The sequence below is a fragment of the Chelonoidis abingdonii genome, chromosome 2 (assembly GCF_003597395.2).
Source record: "Chelonoidis abingdonii isolate Lonesome George chromosome 2, CheloAbing_2.0, whole genome shotgun sequence".
NCBI classification, from domain to species: domain Eukaryota; kingdom Metazoa; phylum Chordata; order Testudines; family Testudinidae; genus Chelonoidis; species Chelonoidis abingdonii.
Genome location: NC_133770.1, coordinates 180,581,864 through 180,606,087, shown reverse-complemented (window position 1 = coordinate 180,606,087; position 24,224 = coordinate 180,581,864). Strand labels below are relative to the sequence as shown.

The window sequence follows — 24,224 nt, the reverse complement described above, 5'->3', positions numbered from 1 at the left end:
CTCTCACTCCAAATCCCTCGGCCCCACTCCCCCAGCCTAGAGCCTCCTCTTGCACCCCAAATCCCACATTCCCAGCCTGACAAAGAGCCTGCACCCCCCACGCACCCCAATCCCCTGCTTCAGCCCTCAGCCCCCTACTGCATTCTGAATTCCTCGGCCCCACTTTCCAAACTGGAGCCCCCTCCTACACCCCAGCCCCCGCCGAGTGAAAGTGAGTGAGGAAGCGTGAGCCACTGAGGGAGGGGGAATGTAGTGAGTGGGGGCAGGGCCTCAGGGAAGGGGGTGGGACCTAGTGTGTTCGATTTTGTACAATTAGAAAGTTGGCAACTCTAGTCTGCATGTAGTGGGGAAATTCCCAAATGATTAATTTATATTTGGTATCTGCTTGTCACTGGAATGCCCAGCACAGCTGGTACATGCAACAAGACCCCAATGTTGCAAACCTGTGTAACAAACATATCACTCCTCCCCACACCCAACAGGAGTGACAATTTCATTACTTTCTTCCACAAACCTACAAACTTCAACCATATCTAGATTGAGCCTCAGGCAGCTAGCTCTCCTTCCTACCCCAGTCTGTTAGTGGGCTCCACTTCACTGGCTATGTTGGAAAAGATGGAAAAAGCTGAATGTCATTGTGTGCAGAAGACAATGTAGTTCAGATTTCCTCACACATCCTCCTGTTAACCCCCAAGATGCATTGAACAGGAAGGGGTGAAGGAATAGAAAATGGTTATACTTTTTGTGTTGAAGTGCTAGTATTTCAGAGCAGTAAGTTAGCCATATGTAGTGCAGCAGTACTAGGCAAATGCAACCAACAATTTAAAATACTCAGCAATCTCAGATTTTACTGCGGTTTATCTTGAGATAAGGAAATATTTTTTGTAAATGGTAAGAATAGCAACATGGAATTTTTAATTTGTACCTAGCAGAGTGAGTGATCACGCCTCTCAGCATGGCACTATTCGCTATTTTTACACTGCAGTTTCAGTCCTGGCTGTGAGCCCAAGTCATGGTGTAAGATCCATAATCTACTGACCCTGATGTGTGAGAGCTACTACCCCTGAGCCAGGCTGAGAGTGATGGGGTGCTTCTGTTAGAGGGCCACCTTTACCCTATTATGCATGAGAGATACTTTAGTGGAAGAAGAGAAACACAGTAAATTAAATTGTAAAATCAGAGTAGAACTGCTAGAAGACTTGTCATGGCTTTTTCTTACCCAAAAATCAGCTTCTTACGTCTATTCAGTATTAATATAGATATTTGTATACTAAAAAACAGTGCTTGCCTTCTTTGCTCATTCCCAGCATACTCTGTTGCTGCTTTCTTGTATCTTGTCTGAAACCAGATTGTAGGCTCACAAGGCAGTACAGTAATTTTTATACGGTGGTGATTCTTGGCATACTTTGGGTTCTGTAAAATAACTTGCAGACTTTGGTGTCAAAAATGAACACTTTTTTTACTCATCACTGTAGACTCAATGCAGCTAGAGGAAATGAGGTGAATTCTATTTAATATATATCATAAGTGGAATTGTCTACTGTTCAGCTTATACCTGTGCAGTGCCACTGAAGGCAGATCAGGTTGCACAGGACCAGATTTTGCGTACACAACCTTTTAAAGGCTACAGTGCACAAGGAGGAAAGAACCTGGCTAGATGATTCAGAACCCAGATGTAGTTTGCAGGGTTGGGAATTAGTTTTCTGAACTCAATATAAAGAGAATTGAGACACAAAAGTGGAATCCCAATAAGCCCTTTTTAGTTACTTTTCAGAGTAGAACTGCACTTTAAATACCTTCCCCTCTTCTCACTGGGTTCTGAAAAGGGCACTGGTAGATGGGGCAGACTCCAGAAGAACGCCAGATGGCACTTGAGGAAGGGTGTATTAAACATACTTTACAAAGAATCAACCTATTAGCTGCTGCCAGAGGATAGATTAGTTATCACAGAGTTGTAGTTTAGGAAACTGTTTGCTACATTCATGTGGTTGGTATCCTATTCTTAGCTCAAAAATCATGTCTGTGTATACAATTGTAGTTCATTGTATATAGATGACCTTTTTCCCTTCCAAGTAGATTAATTTGTTTGGCTAAGCAAATACTATTAGGTTGAGATCTACTTTTGCCCTTCTGTTTATTTTAGGTAAATATTAACATTAAGTTGCACGGTAGGTATGAGACCATCTTGTCTTAATTGTTTTTGTGCGTGGTCAGTAATGCTTTTACACGCAGTGTATATTAACAGCAGAGTTCAAATATATACTTGTTTTCTGAATTGTAGCATGAAATCTCTGGGAGAGACTTGTCACCATCTTTGTCAATGCCCGAATCAAGCCTTAAGATACTCATGGGCTTCTGTAACCACCAACCTAAGGTGCAACTGAGGCAGAACAAAATGAGCAATGCATAGATCTTTACATTCTGAAGTGCTTTTTTTAGGGATTTGTTTCTTGGAGGCACTATAGAATTAAAGTTCAAAATTTGAACAAAATACTGTAATAGTCTGGTGGTGGCTATTGTGTGTTTTTTACTTTTAAAATAAAATCTAATGTAAAGACTTTTATATAAAACCTACGTCTAGAGGCCCACATTCTACTGTTAAGAGAGTGCAAATTAATAATTGTGGTGTAAATCAGCCATAGACCTGTCCACTCTAAGTCTAACTTGAATGGAGTTACTCTAAATGTACAACTGTGTAATGCAAATCAGAATCTGGCCAGTATGTTACGTTTGTCTGTAGAAAGCAAAAATCACAGGCAAACAAACTACTTGTTTCCAGATTTAGCCAATATATACAGTGGTAGTGGTAAAAATGACAACCGAAGTAAATGCTATGTGACTTGCCTGAGGATGGTGGTAGAGAAGAGAATCAGTTTTCAAAGAGGACAAAGCTAATGTGTGAAGGATTGCTTTTAGTTTTCAGGAAGGTTAAATTTAAGATGGAAAATACATTAAGCTACTAGAGTCCCCTTTATTGCGGAGTTTAGGGTTTAAGAAACATTATGCATTTTTCATTAGCATTAATATAGGAACTTCAATTTTATAGTGCCAGGAGGCTACATTATTAAAGGGGGGGTGGGGTTGGAATAAAAACTTTTGCCAGGAAAACAGAAGTCTCATGTCATAAATTTTGTGCAATATGACTTAAAAACAGACACACCCCTTGAGATGTGACTAATCAGTCAGTGTCTTGGGTTAGCTTTGGTGGGAGAAGGGGAAGTGACATGGTGGAGAGAGTTAATGTACTGTACATGCCTAGTAGCTTATTTCAAACTTTAGAAGTGTCACCTTTTAAACAGTGTAACAGTTTGTGGCTTGATACAAGCAACTTTATTTAAATATAATCTGTGATCTTTTTCATGTTTGCCTTCACAAGCTTCTGGTGGGTGAGAGATGTTAATGCGCTATTTCATATAATACTGTACCAGAAGAGACTACATAAAAGCCAGAAATTATTTTAACCTTCAAATCATCTGGCTTATTTCAAATACACCAGCGATCCACCCTGCCCACTTACTCACATAATTGTCATTTTGGCCCGTATCATTAAGGAGGGAGCACATTGTATGGCTATCATGATAAAGCAGCTAGGGCCTACACTGGAAGATGTCTGCTGAACACATGCCTGTCTGTTTCTAGGTGCGGTCACTGTAAGAACTTGGCTCCAACTTGGGAGAACCTCTCCAAAGAACAATTTCCAGGTTTGACAGATGTCAAAATAGCAGAAGTAGATTGCACCATCGAACGTAACGTCTGCAACAGATTTTCTGTAAGTGTGGATGGTTTAAAATTAATTGGATAATCTTAAATAATTTGTACCCCAGGTTGAAGTCTCCAGTAGTTGGCCCAGGTGGCAGTTCACTGTAAATTTAGTGATCCTGTTGCCGCACTCACGTCAGAAGTTACTCTTGTCGTGCAGGGGGGAAAAGAGAGGGATGGTTACCTGGTGGTTAGGAAAGTCCCTGTGCTAGTGAATATTTAAACATCTTATACAAAGTGGAAGAGCTTCAATAGGCAACAGAGAGAGACCTACTGCAGTGGTTAGGGCACTCATCTGGGAGATGAAGAGAGCAGAGCAGGGATTTGAATGCCTTAGTGTGCTCAGTTCTTTTTTTTAGGTACTCAGCTCTCCCCAGCAATGTACAGGGAGCCTGGCTGCCTAACGCAGGGCTGTTCATTCCACTTGTTGGCAGAGGGCCTAAAGTTAAGCACTACTAAGCATAGTGTTTGGGTTTGGCCCCTAGTCATTAGCGTGGCTGCTGGTGTTGTAAGGATGCTACTGAAGTGACATGGTTTTGGTTTTTGTTTTTTCCCCCCCTTAAAGGTGAATGGTTATCCAACACTGTTGCTTTTCCGAGCAGGGGAGAAAGTCAGTGAACACAATGGAGCCAGAGATCTTGAAACGCTGCATAAGTTTGTTTTGCGTCAGGCAAGGGATGAATTGTAAAACACACATGGATACTTCTGCCCTGACAGTTCTTGTACACTAATGGGGAGACTTAAATCAAGTTAGTTATTGATTTTCAAAGGGTGGGGTTGGTTTTTTGTTGTTTTTGAAAACTGAATGTACTGACTTGTGGTATCTTCCTTGTGTGTGTGTGTTTTAAAGCCACACCGTACTGACTTTTTCATTGTTTGTCAAGGAAAACTGGTAACAAGTAGTTACTGTGCAAATTGAGTATTTTCAGCATCAGTATTACTACATTTCTACCTTCCCCTGTTGAGATATAAATGGTTTTCTTTGAGCCTAAAATAGATGAGGAAAATCAAGTTAAGGGACTGGGTAAACTATTTTTGTCTTCAGGTTGAATTTGGGTAAAGGCTTGCTACCAAAGTACAGCTTATAAAGTGCTCACCATTACTAGAAAGGTGCAAGCCACAGCTATATTAATAAATGTTGCATTTTCAACTGAAGCTAAAAACTCTGTCTTAATATAGCAGCTGGTCAAAAAATGGGAGGTTGAAAAAGAAAACACACCTCTTTGGAAGATACCAGGCCACTACTAGCTGCTTGTTTCCTGTTAATATTTCTCTAGTCATGGGAGGCCCTAGCCATTATGAAAGTAGTGGTACTTTTACTACATGCCTGAATATTACTGATGCCATAGGAGATGGGGGATTTTGTAACAGTTCAAACAGGACACTTCTCTTCACTGCTAGAGGAGAGGATGCTATCATAACAACCACTTAATTATTTTCCAAGAGATGTCTACCTCTAACACATTTAGAAACAACTGGTTGCAAATAATTTTCTGTACCATATTTCTCTTGCCCCAGTTTACTGCTAGAACCACTCATCTGACTTAAGCAGCAGGAGCAGATGAACTCATGGGGTTTATTTAATAAGCAGATTGATACTTCAAAAGTGTTTCTTGTTCCTCAAACTGAGAAGCAAAACTCCTCTTCAGTACCACTGCAATTCAGTTCCTGTTGCTGCCTTTAAATGGGAGGACCATACACTTGGTTGCCTTGAATGATGACCTACCTGATTGTGTGAGGTGTTCTAATACATTAAAGCCAAAGAATTTACAATGCAGACACCGTTAGTTTACTAATGTAGCTGTATCTTTTCTTCTAAAGGGCTAAATTCTGCCCTCATTCATGCATCAAAATTCACTGACATCTCTGGGAATTACGTGTGTCAGCACTTTGCTCTAAGTCAAGCTGTTGTTTTGTGTCCATATGTAATAGTGAAAATTCTCTTTAAATCAGTAACTTACTCTTTCTGGCAAGGACCACAGGTTCTGTTCAAACTGAAATTGGGTAAGCATGGAAAGTGTACAATGAGGGCTAAATATTGTATGGCAGATAAAATGTATAGACATCTGCTTTAAAGGAAGCCTTTATTAATGTTTTTTAAAACTCTTGTGAAGCACAATCTCATGAGTAGCCCAAGCTTTGGCTTATGAGTTTCTTGTATAAAATCAAAGTAGTACAATTGTTTACACTGAGACTTTCTAAATAAATTTTTTTTTAAAAAAAGCTCAGTCTTTCTATAAATGTTACAGCACAATGACAACTGCAATAAATTATAGCTTGTATTTACAAGAAGCTTTTTTTAAATGCAAGAGTTAGAGGTAAGTGCATTTAATACAGGTTTAACATTGATCAGAAAATTCATTGTTACTATTAACATTGGGAATAAAACTACTCTATTAGAAGCTATGGCTAAAATGTGAATATACCCTTTAAACCAACTTCTTAAATGCAATTTCCTTTTTGGCCAGATAGTTTTACATAAGCTGCATCTTCAGTAATATGCCCACTCTCCAACACAGGAGCTGCTTCAAAATTTCTGTATAAACTCAAAGTTGTAGAATTGTCCTGATTGCAGCCTCCTCCGTGGTGGTACAGTTGAGCAGCAAAGAATGTTTGGAATAAAACTGAACAGGCTTAGTGGATGCATCGTGCAGGAGTTGTAGAATCTAAACAAGGTGGGAAGCTGCACAAGAACAAATTTATAAATTCACTGCCTAGTTGGTACATTCATCTCAAGAAACCAGGCAGGGAGTGGCTTTGTCCTTATGTAACTAATACATGGTGCGGTTAAATATCTAGTCAAATCTATGGTTCAGCATGTGTGTTTGGAGAATGCACAGTGTCAAAGGCTTGCTTTGGCACAACTGACGTTGCTCTTTATCAAGTTGGCTTCTGGAAGAAACCACTCATACTGATGTAGCAACTATTAAATAGAAGGCACTCCCTAACGTTGGGGTTGTCCACATAAAATGCATGATGGTAAGGTATTAAAAGCATAATTTCTATATTTTACTACTACAGCTTTGCTTTTTGTCTACAGGAGACACTTTTTCAAGGCTTACATGTAGCAGATGGTGGTTTGGTAAAACTGAAGTGCAGACTGACCAACTGACAAGGTCAAGCTCTTGTTTTAAGTTTCTGCTACTCTCAGGGGAGTTTAATACCATACAGGGAATGACTGAAGCTAACAAAATTTGTAGGGACGGATTTCGTTTTTGCAAGCCTTGCAGTTCATGTTTTTGCAGATCAGAAAGGCTGCCATGCTGTAGATCAGTTTTTTTGTTTTTTTTAAATCCAGCACCTGTTCCCATTACAAAGTTGAGTACATATCAATGAAGAAGTACCCTGCTGCTTCCTCTGATGCGCCTTTGTTGACTTTCTCCAAGGTCAGGTAGGTATAATCTAGAAGTTCATGGTAGAATTGCACAGTAGGTCTGAGTGAAGAATGTTTGTGTGTCAGTGACATCCACATGCTCTTACTACCATATTCCTATATTTTTTCAAAATGACATTGGAGTTATCATCAAAGTAAAGAACTGATATGGCATTTAGTTTGGTAGGTGCACAACAGGGTTTGGGAACGTATTCGGGATTCATAAGATGAACCTGTTTCAAAAAAGAAGACAATTTGATTGTACCAACTAATCTGATCTCCAACTTCACTTGTAGTTTAGCACAAGTCTTTCTATATACTCACCAAAGTTTGTACAATGGCATGATTGGTGGCATTCATGTGTGCATTGAGTGGGAAAGAACATTCTCCATCACAGTAGTTTGCTGCATAGCCTTTTGGTGCAATTATCCAATCCTTTGTTAGGAAATAAACAGAAAATATTTCAGTGGAATTAGTTGCCTGTTTGATTTTTGTAACAGATGGCATATAGAGGTAACAGTATACAATTAAGCCTGATTAAAACTTGTGTTAACTGTTGATGGAAAATTGGGATTTTGTCAAAATTGTCAAAGTGTCACCTTGGCATAGAAAACATTATTTTGATCAGAAACAAAAATTTGGATTAAAAAATGCCAACACCATGCCTTAGACTTCCACTTTTGGGGTTGGGCTCTCTAGCTGAAACTGCATCTCCCATGATATACAACAGCCAGGGACTCTTATGCTGCACTCCCTGTACTCATCAAAAGGGGTGAAAATGTATCCTGGGAGATCTAGTCCAGCCAGAGAACATCCACAGAGAATGGGATCATAGGGCACCTATCAGCCACTGCAGTGCCATTTTTAATTTAGATAGATATTTCAGCTTTTGGCTGAAATACTTCAACGTTAATTTTTCCATGGAAAACTTCCCACAAGAGTCTTAGTTTTCAGTGAAGCTCTGCACACAAAAAAAGTTCTGACCATCTCTGTATAATCTGGTTGAAAAATCTGAGAGCCCTGATACGCTATGAAAGAGAAGGTAATAAATCTGGCATTTTGAAATGGTAGCATGTAATTTGAGTGCTGTAGAAAAACACTTATTTTTTCTCACCCTTGAAGAAACATGACAAATACAGAATTACTGCTTCCGACCTGTACAATGTTAATAACTTAAGCAAGTGGGGTACATTAAGTACACACACCAATGCTATCTTTTGCTCAACATTCTGGAATGCTGCATTTAAAATGAACCGCATCATGTGTCTCCAAATTTAAATGCACATAGTATCACTTACTTTCCTGATACATATTTAAATTCAATTTGTGAGACTGTTTCCCTAGCAACCAGCTATTTCAAATCAATATCTACTTTAGTTTGAAGAGACAGTAATACTTATCTAAAAGGACAGTTACCGGTACTGTGGAAGCTACCTGTTAAAAATTTGAAGGTTTGATGCCGAATTGCCAAACATACAGTTTGCATTAAACCTTGGGCTCAAAGTTTAGAATAAAAATAGTAATGCCCTCCTAGGTGTTACCTACTTAAGAAGTTACTTGTAGGTGTTAACCACTGGCACATACTTGATCATCATGTTTTAGACACAGCCATGGGTAGGGCTTGATTAAGGTATATAGCCTTAACTCCCATCATCATGTGAAGAAACCAAAGCTTTCTTTGTGAAAAACACACACCTAGCCCTCATGCTTGTGAAGAGAAACTTAAAAACCATGACCCAAGTATAACATGTGCAGTGGGAGAAGTAGCAGCCTCCATGACCCAGTGAAGAAGCTACCTGACCTACATCCCCCCTGTAATGTATTTAGTCTGCTGGGAAGTGGGCAGAGGAGCTTGAACGCCCTGCTGCACACAGCTCATCTGTCTTCCCCTGCTGCCCTAGGGTCTGCTCCTTCAGCTCCACAGATCAGATTTAAGAGGAAAGGAATGGTACTTGCGCCACAGTGCTTAATTTACAATGTCACTCTTGGTAATGCTGTTCTTCATATTATAGTCCCCCTCAGCTGGTTTTGAGCAGCAGTGAAAGTTAATAATGACCTTTAAAACATCATGGGGGTCTGGATTAACACAATGGTGAGATGAGTTTGGGCAGTTCACATCTCCCCAAGCTCCTCTTTCAGGTTGGCTGCAGACCCATTGTATTGGTTACATGCAGGTCATATGCTGATGGTTTTCTGACAACTTTAATTTTAAAAATAAAGGGGGACTCTGAACAGGATGGCAGCCTCCAAAAGTAGTTCTGGGTTGTGATCCATTCCAATTTAAGCCTTGACTACACCTTAGTACATTGGCCAGCTTCCAGGGTGATGCAGTGCCAGTTGTGGAATTGTGTGCAAACTACATAATACCCCTTCTATGCTCCCAGGATGAGTACACTTGTGTGTAGGGTTAGGAAGGTTTGAACTGAATTACAGTCTCAAAGATTTTAGCTATCACCAACTAACCCTTGATTTACATTAATTCTTTACCTCTGTTACAAAAGTAATGCAAAATTTTAAACAGATAAGAAGAAAAAAATCTATGAAAAAAAAAATTCTTTGAAAGGGTTTCAGTTTGACATTTTGTGGCCCAGGAACAGCACTGATCACAAAAAACTTACATTGATTTATCTAAAATTGTTGTTTTAAACCAATCTAGTTAAAGCAGTGCAAATCTATTGTGTGAACACACCTTATATCTGGTTTAAGCCAGACTGGTAGTTGCACTAGTTTAACTAAAATCAGTTTTTCTATGTGCATACTGGATCTCAGACTAGATCTACAGGCCTAATTACTAGCCTGCTGTCCAGCAATAGGATGGCTGCATAATACAATGCCACGTGAAATATTAAATACCTTAAGATTTCCAAAGGAAATTTGGTGTTCTATCTAATGCAACAGCTATCAATATTTGATCTCCCTAATGACTAGTTTTAATGTGGTGCCACAAGGGTTGTTTTAAAGTGTGCTAGTAGTGTCTACTGGAATTACCATAACATTGTTTAGATAATATTTCATAATAAATGTCTAGCTTACTCAGAGAGAAACATTACACACCTGCCATCCCAAGTCTTGGAAGCTAACGAAAAGTTCATGCTTTCGGCAAGCTGTTTTTAGGTCACTGCTGTTGTAATCTGTTAGGAGAAAGAAAACAACTCACTTAGAAGGTAAATTTTAGGCAATCATAGCATCATTCTAAAGAGCTGCTGGATACATAGTGGATGCACTAAGTGCCGAACTGTGAAAGGTGATGAACACCCTCAACAACTGAAGAGAGAAAATTACAGAATTGGGATTGGGCTTTTCAGAGGAGTCAGGCACCCAGCTCCCACTAAATTGGGATTTGGGTGCTTAACTCCTTTAGGCTCAATTGAAAAGCTCAGCCGTGGTGCCAAATTCTCTTGTCCCTGTGAAACACTTTCAAAAGTATCTGTTCCCACTAGTAAACACAGGACTTGATAAGCACCTGTTTTGTGCTACCTTCTCGTTAGAGCTTCTGGTTAGCAGATATGTTTATGCACTTTATAGCATATTTCAAAAAATATTCAAGATCACACAGTAATTGCATCCATTATGATTTTTGTGTGTGTCAATCACAACTTCAAATATATCCATATTTGCTTTGCATATCCAGGATTGCTAAGCCATGAGACAGCAGTTCTCTGTCCTTGAACAGATACACTATGGCTAGCAGCAGAGACAAATTTTCCCTCTTCCCCCCTGTGTGTCTAAACCCAGACTTGATAGAGAGTGCCTCTTCAGCTGAAACAGTAATTTAGTCCCCATCTCACCTTTGGTCTGAAAATTACTGTTCCAGCTATGGGATTCAGCCTACTCTCCAAACTTCACAATGCTCTTGTTAGGTGTCATCTAGGCTGTAACTGACATGGTATCTAAGTTGTTCTAATTGCTAACAAATTGCACCTACAGAGTGGCAGACACTGATCTTAAGGGCACAAGCTGTAGTGTAACAATTTTGGCTACTTAGAGGAGGTTTGCAATGATTCTACAAAATTCAGGTTTTGATTTCCAGTGGAGTTTCACCCTATATATTTAATAAGAAGTGCTTTTCAGCATGTGAGTGCCTGGAACTGCCGCTCAAAAAGAGAATGGAGGAGTCGAGCACGGACAGAGAGGCCTTTCTCTTCTAACTTGCCAGCACAAATCCAGCCTGGGTTGGAAGCAACTGAAAGTCACCACCACACAAACCAACTTCACAACTAGAAATCTCAGCAATGACGAAAGCCAGAATGAGCCATGGAACCTGACCTAACTTTTCCATGTAGGCTTGGGACACTTTATGCTGCCCCAGTTACCTGGCGAGACAGCACAGTTCAGGTTCCAGCCCTGCCCAGACAGCAACACGGCTAACTCTTTCATTAAAAAATAAATGCACACGACAGAATATTGAGTCCGGTGGCTACATGCAGCTTGTTTCAGGGATAGATAAGGATAAAAATGCAGTACTATTTTAATCCTCTTCTAACAGTTGCACCTAGAGGCCCCAGCACAACAGCTGGTCTGAGCTATCACTGTACAAAAACACAGTAAAAAGACTGTCTGGCATGTCTCTTATAAGCACTTTGGGACAGCAACTAAGGATGGGCAGGGAAAATAGCACTATTTCCCCCATTTTACAAATGAGAAACTGAGGAAAAAAGAAACTAGGTAAAATTTTCAGCAGTTACTTAGGCACTTAAGTCCTATTAACTTTCAATAAGTCTTTGACTCCTAACTGTTTAAGGCATATTTGACAATGAGACTTACAATAATATCTTCAAAAGCACCTAAGTGATGTGCCCAAGGTCACACATTCGAACTGTGGTAGACCCAGGATTTGAAACAGGACTTCTGAATACCAGTCCACTAACGCTGCCTGAAAGGCTAATGCAGCTTTCCATGCACAGCAGCTGGGATAGAAAAATATTTTTAGTTACTGTATCCTTGGCTCTGAAGAAGTTTGAAAAACTACAAGTGCAAATATTTATTCAAAAGACAAACTAGAATACTAAGGCACATCCTAGTGACATTAAGGAAATAGCATTACAGCTGGGTCCTGTTAATGCTGAGGTCTCAAAAACCCTACACCTCAAAACAAACCTAACCTCCAAACCACCTAGAGTTGTTTTTAGATGCAGTTTGGGTTTTAACTTCAAGGATTACATTTCAGACATTCAATAGCTTCACTTCACTCAGAAAATTAATCAAGTTAGCAGAGTTTGCTAACTGGCTTCTGTAGAATAAACACTCTATTTCAGCAACACGTTATAGTGAAGACGGAGGTGGTGTTTCTATACAAGTCTCTTTTCAGATCAGACAGACTCAGTATAAATAATGTCTTACAAGAGCAAACACCTAGCCACAAAATGATTTTGAGTTAACATGTTATAAAGGGGGAGGGCTTTAAGATGATTTTGGGGCTCAGCATTAGTTTTCAATGAGAAATAAGCCCTTTGCTTAGGAAAAATTTGCAGGGCTTCTGCTGGTAACAAAAGAGGTGCTGAGCACGTGAAGGCCACCATCTTTGTAACAGGACAGAAATGAAAACATTCTTGCCTTTTGTCAAAAGTAGAAGCTGGGTCTGAATCAAATGTAAAAAGGTGGAGGGCAGGAAGAGTGAGAGAATATGAATGAGAACAACGGCAGAGTTCAAGCAAGAGAGAGCAGAAGCAAGAAATGCCAAAAACAATTTCTGTGAAGCACAGGCCGTCCTGAATTTTCTCTTACTGGATGAGGTCGTCACCACATGATGCCTCACTTATTGTTTATAAATCTGTCACCCTACTGTTACCAATAACGCATGTTATCTGATCCAGGTCCCTGAAACAACCACCTCCTGCCTGAAAACTCAAATTGCCCTATCTTCCTCCCTCTTCAAAACCTATTTTCCTCTTGCTCTCCAACAATGGCTTCTATTCCTGAGCCCACTACGCTCCCCTCCCTTAGTTTCTATTTTAAAATATCAGAACATTTAAGAGGTGCATGGTCTAGGACTCACTTTTTCATTTGTTTAACTTTCATCCCACCTTCTTACTTTCTCATCTCCATATGTTACGTTTGTCTAATTTGCCCAGTAAGCACTTCAGGGCAGGGATCATTTGTTTTTTAGTCTCTTTAGAACATCAAACAAATAATGCTATGTAAAATTAGGGTTACGAGATGTCCCAAGTTTTTAGGGACAGTCCCAATATTTGGGACTTTGTTTTATATAAGTGCCTATTACCCTCCACCCCCTGTACCAATTTTTCCACACTTGCTCTCTGGTCACCCTACTTAAAAGTTCTAACAGCTAGCAATTCTCAAATCTGTTATTGAATAGTGGCAATTTAAAGGCTGGATCAGGGGGTTGGAAGCTCTAGACCTACTGAGTGGATCCTCTTGATGAGGGTACAGTGGATTGGTCGACCTCCTCCCTTCTGGGGGCCCTGTAGCTAAAGCACAAGACTGAGAGTCATCAGATTGGGTTCTACTCCTAGCTGTACCTTAAATTTGCTGTGCGACCTGGAGCAAATCACTCAACCTCTGTGCCCTAGTTCCTCATCTGTAAACTGAGGATTCCACCACTTACATAATCTTAGCGTGTGGTGTGTTGTGAAGCTTGATGAATAGTTTGTAAAGTGCTCTGAGAGTTAATACGGCACTCACAATTGAAACATACAGGAGTGACCTACTCCCCTCTTATTCCCCAGAGCCACACATTACCAATTACAGATGAGAAAGACAGGCCTTCATAGGGTAGAGAGCGATCCACAGAGTTGGATATATTAGGAAAGCTTTAGATAAGTAGCTAGAAGTTTGGATGGTTAGCTAAATAGGCCTCTATGCCAGAGTCGCATCAAACCTTAAAACCCACATGATTTTGGGGCCCCGCTCTTGGGGATTCATCTAGGTCCTGTTTGGGTTTAGCAAGTCTGCCCCTGTGGTTTAATAGTTAATGCCAACTCATTACTTCCAATGTGCTGTATTTTATCGCTTTGCAAGCAATTCTGTCTCAAACTGAAATTTAAGAAGCAATTCTTCATTTAAAAATACCTTCCAAGACAGCACAGTAGAGCAGCAGAGTTGAGGTGACTTGTTTACACTGAATGCTCCCTTAGTTCAACCCTAGAGAAGCCGAACACAAAACCAACTTTCTGGCGAGCACAGATGTCTCTTTTAAAGCTGGACACTGACATTTTTGTTGTTTAACGGGGAGGGAGTATATAGTCTGACCCTAATGATCTTCCTCCTACGAATACTTATGCACCAATCTTAGATTTCCTATAACTTCTCCCACGTTAAGTGCTGGCAGAGAATATATAAATATTTACTGAGGTTAATCCTTCTAAGAATACTCTGACTACTCCCAAGGTGCCAGTTCACTGGATTCCACAGGATTATTAATTGCCACCATGCTTCTAAATGGCTTTGACAGAGGTCTCTGGGCCAGCCTCTCTCTCTCAGTGTTTGACTTAGGTGATTTGCCTAGATAAAGCTGGTGTAAACTGATCATGCAGTTAATAATAACCCACTTAACATGAAAGCCATCTGCTTGGGTGGGATAAGAAAAGATGACAGGTTTAAGTACACGCACACAGACACACACAGATCAGAAGCAGAGAGGAGGTGGGAGAAGTGCAAGCTGTTCTGACTGCGCAAGGCACTCCAGCTGTAATGCAGCTTTCTCCATTGCATGTCTCTCTCTCTCATGCAGAGTCACCTCCAGTCTGACAACATCGATGAATGTTATACTAATGGGAGATTCTAGTGCAAGGCAATTATGTTATTCACAAGCTGATACATCTGTGCCATCCTGGACATGTCCGGCCTTATTTGTTGTTTTTATTTAGTGATGCAGTAGGCGTTAAGTACAAAATTCAGTTCTCAAACATGCACGCATTTTTCCTCACAAAAGTGAAAGGACCTGTGCACTTGGAGGGGTGGGGGGCACTGCACTGTAAATCTGTTCCCTGATGTTCTAATGTGCCTCAGAGGGTACCTACCTTGAGATCCTCATGACCTCTGTGCCTGAAACAGAGGAATGCCAAAATGGGTGTCACATGGGTTAAATTCAAAGTGGGAACTGTTGGCAGTAGCCGGAAAATCTTTCTGTGTGACCATTTACAATCTCAGGAAGGTCTCGGGAGCATTCTGTGAGTGGGCTTACCTTAATGGAGATCCCCTAATGATAACACACTGTTCTGTAGAAAGAACAAAGAGACAACACTTTGCCCTCTGAAGATCCATTACGGAATAAATTCATTAGGACCCTGATCAGACAGCAGAAACACATTTCTGACAGTCACCATAACTTCTGGTTAAAATTAGAGTCTGCATGGTGTTCGGGAGTCAGACCTAAATATACTGTAAGTGAACTGCTTAGCTTTCGACTCTGATCCTGACATGATCTGGTTTTAGATGAAAGGATATGAAAGCCCCTCCTACAGCCAGATATGCAGACAGACCACCCTTGCCCCCCAGTGCTCTAAGGCAATAGCTGGTGTACAGTTCTTTGCCTTGGCACACAGAAAATACTTATTCCTTAACCCCCTCTGCCCCTGCCAGTGCATCCTCTCTTCTGCAAAAGAATAGTGTTTGGCCCCAAGCATAGATTGATGGAGGATCTCATGTCAAAGCAAATACACATCTGTGTACATTACAACTTTCTCCCCATAAATTCAGTTCTGCTTTATAGGTCAGTCATAACATGTTTATAATACAGGGGAACCAATATTCTTGAGAGAAAAAAAAACAAACACTTTTCTTATTCAGTTTAGGTTCTTATACCCTCCCCATCACCTGGGTACTGAGTCCTGAACAACATATGACCATCAGAGAAAGCACATGAAAGCCCCAATCCTGTATTTGATAGCGCGGGGCAGACTGCTGTGCCTGCATGGAGCCCCACTGATTTCAATAGGGCTCAGTGCCAACACAGCCGTGCATGTCATGAACTATCAGTTGCAGGACTGGGGCCTTGAGGAGTCAGAAGCATGTGACAAAATTATTATGCACTCTGATTGAAACTGAGAAGCTCCTTGCCAGTAGTGGGGGTAAGTACGGGAAAAAGTGCAATCCACTATAAAAAGACACCAAACCAAACCTGTTAAGACTGAGTTGTTGAATGTATCAGCTTTACCAGGCCTGGCAATTTCTCAGCTGCCTTTTTAAACACTGATCAGAAATTGCGGTAAGAGGGTTCCAGGAAGCAGAGAAACCAAAGGGGAGAATAAGAAGAGAATCATAAAAGGAAGAAGGCAACCCCAAAGACAATACACTACCTTGGAAATGGACATGAAGGAACCAGCCTAGTGACATGAACTCACCATTACGTCCAGATGTGAGAGTGCTTTACATCGGAGGCTCCATAATGCTAAGAGATCTCAGGAGAGCACAGGATGGAGAGGAAGCCTTGGCTCTGAAATCTCCTGAACTTTGGTCCATTTACACCATATCTTTTCTTTAAGGATTTACACCTAATTCAGCAAGATGCTCAAAACATGTGCCTAACTTTAAGCAGGCGAGTCATCCTAGTGACTTCAATGGGACTGGTCACCTACTTAATGTCACTAAAACCTGCTTAAAGTTAGGCATGTAAGTAAGTACCTTGCTGAACCAGAGGCCTTAGTTTGGTGAATTACCTATTCTATTCTCCTCACAAGCCTTTAAAAAAAGATCCATGTAACAGAGTTTGCAGAAGAAGAAAAAAAAGTCTGAAATTATATGAGGTTCAATACTGTTGAGAGCCATTAGAGTTTAACTGGCTGGGATGGTAACCCTCGAAGTTTGATATAGCACCTAGGGTGACATCCAGGGCTACATTCTCCTTCTATACCCATGGGAGTTCTCCCAGTCACTGCATGTCAATACATGAGGAAAGTGCAGAGGCATGATTGCAAAGATTTTTTATAAAACCATAGCTTTTAAACCTTTCGCTATTAATCATGGACCAAACCATAAACCACTCCCGTGTATAGTCGTTAGATTCTGTCATCTTAACACAGGCTATTAAATCAACCCTGGATTAGGAACAATAGACTAACAGTACTACACTAGAAAGAATTTCTCTTTCTTTTTCAAATAAGCCAACCAACATCTCAGTTTTAATTTTTCCCTTTTTTTGAAAATCCACAAAGGTTCAACATTACCTTGTTGACTACTAGTCTGCCAAACTCCAGGTTTTAAATTAAAGTTGGCTCAAGCTAAAGTGCTCAGAAAAGCACTTGAAACCACAAAATGACTAGTTATTTTTTTCCTTTTGTCATTTTATAATCTGAGTGGTTATAGTCAGAAAAGCAATTATGTAAAAACATCCCCCTTTTGCCCAATATATCTACTCCCTCTGGGGCTCTGAAGCCTATATTCTGATTTTAAAGTAGTAAAAGCTTGCTTTTGTCAGCCAGCTCTAATGGAAGTGAAAGTGGAGTCTATTCTGCCTCAAATGTCATCAGCACGAACTATCAGCCAATTTCCAATTCTAGAATGAGACTCTGCACTTAACGTTTCAAATGTGCTGTACAAACATTAACAGCCCTCACATCATCACTGAGAGGGAATGAAACACCTGGCTCTATCTGAATATATTCATTATACACTCTGTGCTAAATGGCTGAGCCTACTGCTTTTAAAATCTGTATGAATAAGATGTGCTTTTTTACGTTACTGGGGGCAAACTGATCACAAGGGTAACCTAGTGAACAAGCATGACACATACTTTTGCAAACAGTCACTGAGGAACTAAAGCTGGTCCCAATGGAGCTAAGTTCAATGATTATACCTGTGGGATTGGATGTGGCTTCTTAAAGGGGATACAGCCTTGCATGGTGTGGAGCTACAGCACAGTATGCAACCTAGTTGTGATTATCAGGGCTGATGAAATGTCAGTATGTTAATGCACTCGAGTGACCCCAGAGAGAGAATTCTTGGATTCTCTCTCTCTCACACACACCATCCCTCCAGAGCATTAACATCAGATGGGCTGGAGGCAGCTGGCTGAGAACATTCTCACTTTTTGATATAAAGCTTTCACTGTACCTAACCTGTATTCCTGTAAGTAAACTTTCAGTCATGTTAGCTCAGCTTTTCACAGCGATTAGGCTTTGTTTAGGATTTCGCTCATTATCTGTGTAACATAAACATTGCTTTTATTTAAGTAACTGGAATTGGCAGGGTAGGTTATTACAAAGGGATGCTTATAGTCTGGGGTGGGTTGGGGTTGTTCTTTGAGAAGGAAACTGGCTTTTGATCTTAAGGAAGGCAGAAGCAGGATTTGCAATGCCCTCCCTCAAACAATGCAGCTGCAAACCCATGGGTTCCCCCATAGCCTACAGACTTCCCAATCCTCCTACCACCCTGCAAAGAAAATACCAAGTCTATGAGGAAATCCCTGTCTGATTGACTGAAGTGGAAGAATAGGGGAAAGAAGCCAATCAGAGCTTCTGCACATGCTGATGGATAGCCTAACTGTCATTAATGGTAATGATAATGGCTACAGCACTATTACAGATCACCTTTTAGTACATGCTTTTAGGTTTCTAAAAGTTAATGTAGCATGTGGGTTCTTAACTAGTGACTGGCTGCAAGATATTGGGCTCAATACAGGGTCACTGGCTAAAATGTAATGGCCTGTGATATTCAGGAGTAGATGAGCTAATGGTCCCTTCTGGCTTTAAACTCCGCTAATCTATGAATTACATTTTAAGCACAAATTCTAAACCCAGTCTAGCTGTTACATGGACGTTTCTAAATCACTATCATGCGTGTGCACTGTTGTCTCCAAGGAGCCCACTGACAGACATTAGTTAAGTTTCAATAATATTCACTAAGTTTCACAGGTTTTTCTGAAGATAAATGGATCTATTGTGAGTTTATGTTGGAGTACAGTAAAAAAGCTAAGGAGTTTACTGTGAAAGAAGGGGGCAGTATAAGCAAAATAATCAATCTCAATTGCTCCAGAAATGCTACAGTTTGATCAGGGAACAAAAGAGATGCTCAGTACGTTCACCAAAAATATATCCCAAAAAGGAAGGACTTTCAGCTTATGATACGATGCAGAGCTGGTTGGAAAGCAAAAGATATTTCCTCAATTTTCATCCAAATTTCAGAATTTTCCAACCATTTTCAGTGAGACAGGAAATGCTTTTCTCTTAAGCCTGTTCTTCAACCATTCCTATATGGCTTACGACTCACGCCAGTTAAGAGGTAGGCAAGGCTATGTGTGTGCTCTATGGTGTTCAAGCTAGACTTTTTTTAAATGAACAAAATACCATTAACTGATGGAAAGATGGGGATATATTGCAAAATTTAAAAAATAAAAAGTCAACACTGGTGATAAGATGCCTGAGATCAAATTTAAATCTATTAGCTCTGCTTTTGTATCATTGAGCAGCTCTAACAAGAGTTTAAAAGGTACACTCCATCCTTCCATGTGCACAGCTCACTTTCACACCGAGAAACCTAGCAGCGTATTGCCTTGAAGTCTAGCCTAATAATGTGATTCTTTGGGTAAAAACGGCACTATGCTACTGTGCTTTTTCTGAATTACAAAAGAGAATCCATCACCGCTTCTTAGTCAAACCTGGATTAAAAATGCACTCACAGAGAGGTGTAAATGGTAGTGTTTCAGTACTTAGCGATGTTTGTTAAATATCTGATATTTCATGCCAGCAACATACTTCTAGGCAAATGTTACTCTGCAGCAGATCACTGGTCAAAGGATCTGATTTCAATGAGGCCAGGATTTCACCCATGGACTCAGGAAGTCTCTAGTAAAAGCAAATGTTACATGAACATTCTTCTCTCAGGCTCTTGTAAACGTAGCATGCTCCTCTGTGCTTATTTCATTTTATTTTGGCCATGCCCCTTTTGTGCTTTTTCACATATCAAAGTAAATGAAAGATCTTAAAAGAGAAAAGATGTCTGATCTCCAGAGAAAACAGATGCTGCAAAAATTACCTGTAATAGATACCCTGGAAACATCTTGAGACTGAGTGGAGCGGTTTCGATTCTGCTGCCTGCGCCTGCTTGTGGCTGACCGAGTGGTCCGAACATGAACCTCACTCACTTTGAAAAAGGCCACCATGAAAGGCTGCTTGTCATAAGGGCCATTTCGGCCTATCAGGCCTGCTGCTCTGGGGTTTACACTGAGACCTTCAAATGGAACAACAACAACAAAAGAAAGAAAAAAGGTGCGTTAAGAAAACCACAGTCTTGAACAGTTTTTGCTAGCAACACAGACACAGCTGCTCTCCGACAAGTAGCATTCCCTTTCCCCTTCTTTTTGGTTCTCTCTCCTCCTTTACCCCCTCTGCCATAGCCTGTTGTCTTCTTCATGACGTTCTTTAACTTTGACTCTGAGCTCTTCACAGCAGGGACCTTTTGAATTCTTATAGCATCTCTAATGCTGTGTATAGGCATTGGTATATTACACATATTTAATTAAATGCCTAAATCTGTTGTAAAATTCGTGATGACACTTCTAAGCCACCAAGAATAGAGACATTAAGGAGAAAACCCTGGGAAATGTTGAGGGGAAAAAGGCTGGATACCTTTCCCATAAAGAGTTTAGAGTTGGGGCATAGTATCATATCAGTAGCTCCTACAGATAAGTAGACTCTAGCATTCCACATTTTTTTTGGCAAAAGACACCAGACAGTCTCTGATCTCTTGCTTGAGTTTTATGGAGGAACTCCAAATAGGATGAAGAAAATGGAAAAAAGTGGAAGGCAGACATGATTCCACACCACTACATGTTGTCATTCCTTTCTTACATTCTCCTTCCCCATCTTTCATCCTTTTCTTCTACCTTCCCACCACCAACCTCCCTTCTTCCATCTTTCAAAGTTGCCATGGATTGTAAATGTTACTGTTTCTTCTGCAGCTTTCAGTCCCACAGTCTGCAAAGCCATTTCCACACGTGGAATCTGATAAATTGCATCTCATGGTTAGAGTACTACACTGGGAGACAAACTCATGGGTTCTATCCCCAGTTGTGCTACTGACACTCCATGTCATGCTAGACAAGCTACATCTGTGCATCAGTTTCTCCATCTGTAAACTGATGACCATAATACTTTCCTACCCCACAGCACTATTGCAAGGCTTAATTAGGATCTGTAATGTGGATCACAATCCTTAGTGCTTTTCATTCATGTTAGTGAAAATTCTGCAGCTGCTTCTTTCTGGAGGCAATGCTTTTATCAGCAAGTGATAGACTGAAGGCAGTGGGTGAAACCCTGGCTTCACTGGAGTCAATGATAGATGTGCTTTACCCTCTGATGTTTTTAGGGCCAGCTCAGTAGGAAGGATTCTGGAGAGGCAGAAACAACAATTGCAGCAAATCTAACATCAGTTTTAAAGCCACTGCACATCTTAAATGTGGACCTCTTTTTTTAAAAAGTTACACTGGAAAATGTTTCCATCAGTTTGAAAAAATAAAAAACTTATTTGGCTGGATTTTCAGAGGTGCGGAGGTCAAAGGGAGCATAAGAAATGGAGAGTATCTGCAAGCCAGGCCACTTATGTATGGGGAAAGTGGCATTCCTATGGGCTAACTATGCCAGGATCTACATATGTAATACATACAACAGAAAGAACTCAAAGTACTCAAAGTATTTTAGAGAGCCGCATAGAAGACCATCAGACAGACAGTAAGTAGCCTTCAATCTGTGCACTTGAATGCATTGCCTAGTCTATCACATCACAGTTGTACGCTTAGATACATTACCCAGACCGTCACATTAGGGCTGATGGCTATAAACAATTAACAAAGACAGTCACCTGCCAGATGAATCAAGTAAGTTGGTCTGTAACCTACCATCCCTGGTCACCACACTCAGCTGGAGTCCCATATTGTGCTGAGGGTTCATCACCCACATGTTACTGGTGGCAGTGATGTCAAACTCCAGCCAGCCTTCTTCTGAGGCCCACACTGCTCTGGTATCCAGCAAAAAAAGATCAGAATCTCTGCAAAAGAGAACGGGAACATGAGGCGGGGGTCCAGATTTCCCCACGTGCTTCCACTATCACAGTAGTGGGAAGGGTCGAAATTAAAATATTGCTCATTTGTTACTGTAATTTCACCATGAAAAGGCATGTGCTTCTGCACATAAAGTTCAAAATGTTACAAAAATGTAGCTGTTTTCTAGGCTTGCGGAACCCATACCAGTTACAGAAATGCTAATACTTAGGATTGTGTGTTAGTAACTGGATTTTAAGCCTTACCCCAGTGAGCCCTGGATGTAAATAGAGTCTAGCAAGGCTGCCCAGAGGATTCAGGGGGTCCGAGGCAAAGCAATTTTAGGGGCCCGTTCCATTAAAAAAAGTTGCAGTACTATAGAATACTATATTTTCATGGGGGCCCCTAAGGGCCTGGGGCAGACCCCCTCCCCCCACCAGCCCTGGAGTCTAGATTGTACAGTGGCCAAAAGTTATTATCATGTCTATCTGTTTTCTAATATTTATCCCTATTTATGTAAAGGGCTACATTTCTTATGTGTGATGAGCCAATATTGCAACAGTAACTTGGATCTCTGACACCAATCCTATCACTATTTCTTTTGCAAAAACACATTACAATTAATAAGAGCATAAGGAAAGTGAGAAAACAGGTTACCTGTCCTGCTTCTCCCATCAAAGATTAATTACGGAAAAAGTTTTGTTTGAGTTACATTTTATTTTTGGCCAAATGCTATGTCATATTGCCCAGTAGTTTGGTTTACATGAGATCACACATGGAAAAACAGGCACGTCAGTACACTGGGGCTGTTAGTGCAGCTACTTTTTATAGTGGAAAGGCTTTGCTCCTCCCTCTGCTAGTAACCACACTCTGGGTTGACTCGGCAGTCTTTCCACAGGGGAAATTCTGTGACCTTCACCTCCAGTAGCAGCAAGTGGTGGGGCTGGTTAGCTGCTGTATGCTTTGGAAAAATTCTATGGTTGCAAGATTTGGGCTTCACCAGGCATGCTGTGTACCCTGGAGCACAACGATTGTAGAGGGATTAACTGCTGGCTCAGCCCAGAGTCTTAATAAATCTTCTAGATTGGTCCCTGGCACCCTCTGAAGTGGGCTACACAGGTGCAAGTGGGTCCTCTTAGTCCCTGCGCTGTGTCTCTCCTCTGAATTTCCCTCTTCAATCTGCTTCCTGTTAACCATCTCTGCCCTCCTCCACCCTAACATGCTTCAGCCTGCCTTCCTCTCACCCCCAAACCCTAAATAAAAGACACATTACTTCCACCCAAAACAAATGTGTTTGGTCACAAAACTATTCGGAAACATGTATGGAGCAAACCTACGCTTTCACAAACACTCACAAAACATCAAATTAACAAGGAGCATGGACAGATCATGTAGAAATTCAGGGCCTAATTTGTCACTATCTTGCATTTTAGGAAACCTTTTACATATGTGTGGAGTGAGTGAAAAGTGGTGTAAAATGCGACCAAATCAAAATTCTCCATCTTACACAATACTAGCTTTTTATACCCACTTTGCACAGGTATGAATGGTCACATAAGGCAAGAAAAACACTAGAAAAATCAAGCTGTTCAGTTAAACTAATTGTTCATAAATAGGTTTACAGATTATTCAATAGGCCTGAGTTAATTTTTTTTAACTGTCAAAAAAAAAAAAAATTCCTCTAAAAATTCTCACCATTTTCCAGCCAGCACTACTGTTCCACTAGCTCTTCTCCTTGGTACAGGTTTATGAAGTCAACTATTGAAGTATTATTCCACAGATGTTATAGGTGACACTAGTAGAAGCACCTATAGTTAAGGTAGCCTGATACTTACCACTATAAGGCCTGTTTTCAGCTGTTGTAACTTTATCAAAATAACTACTTGTGCTGACATTTTAATTTTCAAGAAAAAAAAATGGTTAGGTGTTTCCAGGAACAAAATTAGGAGAAAATGTTTTCCTCATGTTAAAAAATGTTGCCAGTCATTTCACAAAGAAGCCCTAACACTTCATGCTTTGGAGCGGGGATTTGAAATTTGGCAGACGCCTGCTCTAAGTAGGGATGTGCTTTTGCTCTCCCTGTGAAAATCTACCAAAATTTGTCCATGCTCAGTAAAGACTCAGGCCTGGTCTACACTACGCATTTAAACCGATTTTAGC

The 24,224-nt window shown here is 40.6% G+C and overlaps 2 protein-coding genes across 5 annotated transcripts in view; one reads left to right on the top strand and one right to left on the bottom strand.

Moving 5' to 3' along the window:
* The window catches only part of TXNDC5 (thioredoxin domain containing 5), a 71,140-nt gene extending 65,489 nt beyond the window's left edge, over positions 1-5,651 (top strand). For 3 of the 4 annotated variants that reach the window (XM_032768611.2, XM_032768612.2, XM_032768609.2), the window contains exons 9-11: positions 2,282-2,374; positions 3,640-3,769; positions 4,325-5,651. In XM_032768611.2, coding sequence (XP_032624502.1) covers positions 2,282-2,374; positions 3,640-3,769; positions 4,325-4,447 — 346 coding nt within the window. In that variant the 3' untranslated portion in view covers positions 4,448-5,651. The remainder of the gene's footprint in view (positions 1-2,281; positions 2,375-3,639; positions 3,770-4,324) is intronic. The other variant, XM_032768610.2, reaches the window with a different exon arrangement.
* A 1,564-nt stretch (positions 5,652-7,215) lies between these two features.
* BMP6 (bone morphogenetic protein 6) overlaps positions 7,216-24,224 on the bottom strand; it is a 180,675-nt gene continuing 163,666 nt past the window's right edge. The window contains exons 3-7 of the mRNA XM_032768608.2: positions 21,924-22,072; positions 20,063-20,257; positions 10,187-10,263; positions 7,457-7,567; positions 7,216-7,365 (exon numbers count right to left, since the gene is read on the bottom strand). Coding sequence (XP_032624499.1) covers positions 7,216-7,365; positions 7,457-7,567; positions 10,187-10,263; positions 20,063-20,257; positions 21,924-22,072 — 682 coding nt within the window. The remainder of the gene's footprint in view (positions 7,366-7,456; positions 7,568-10,186; positions 10,264-20,062; positions 20,258-21,923; positions 22,073-24,224) is intronic.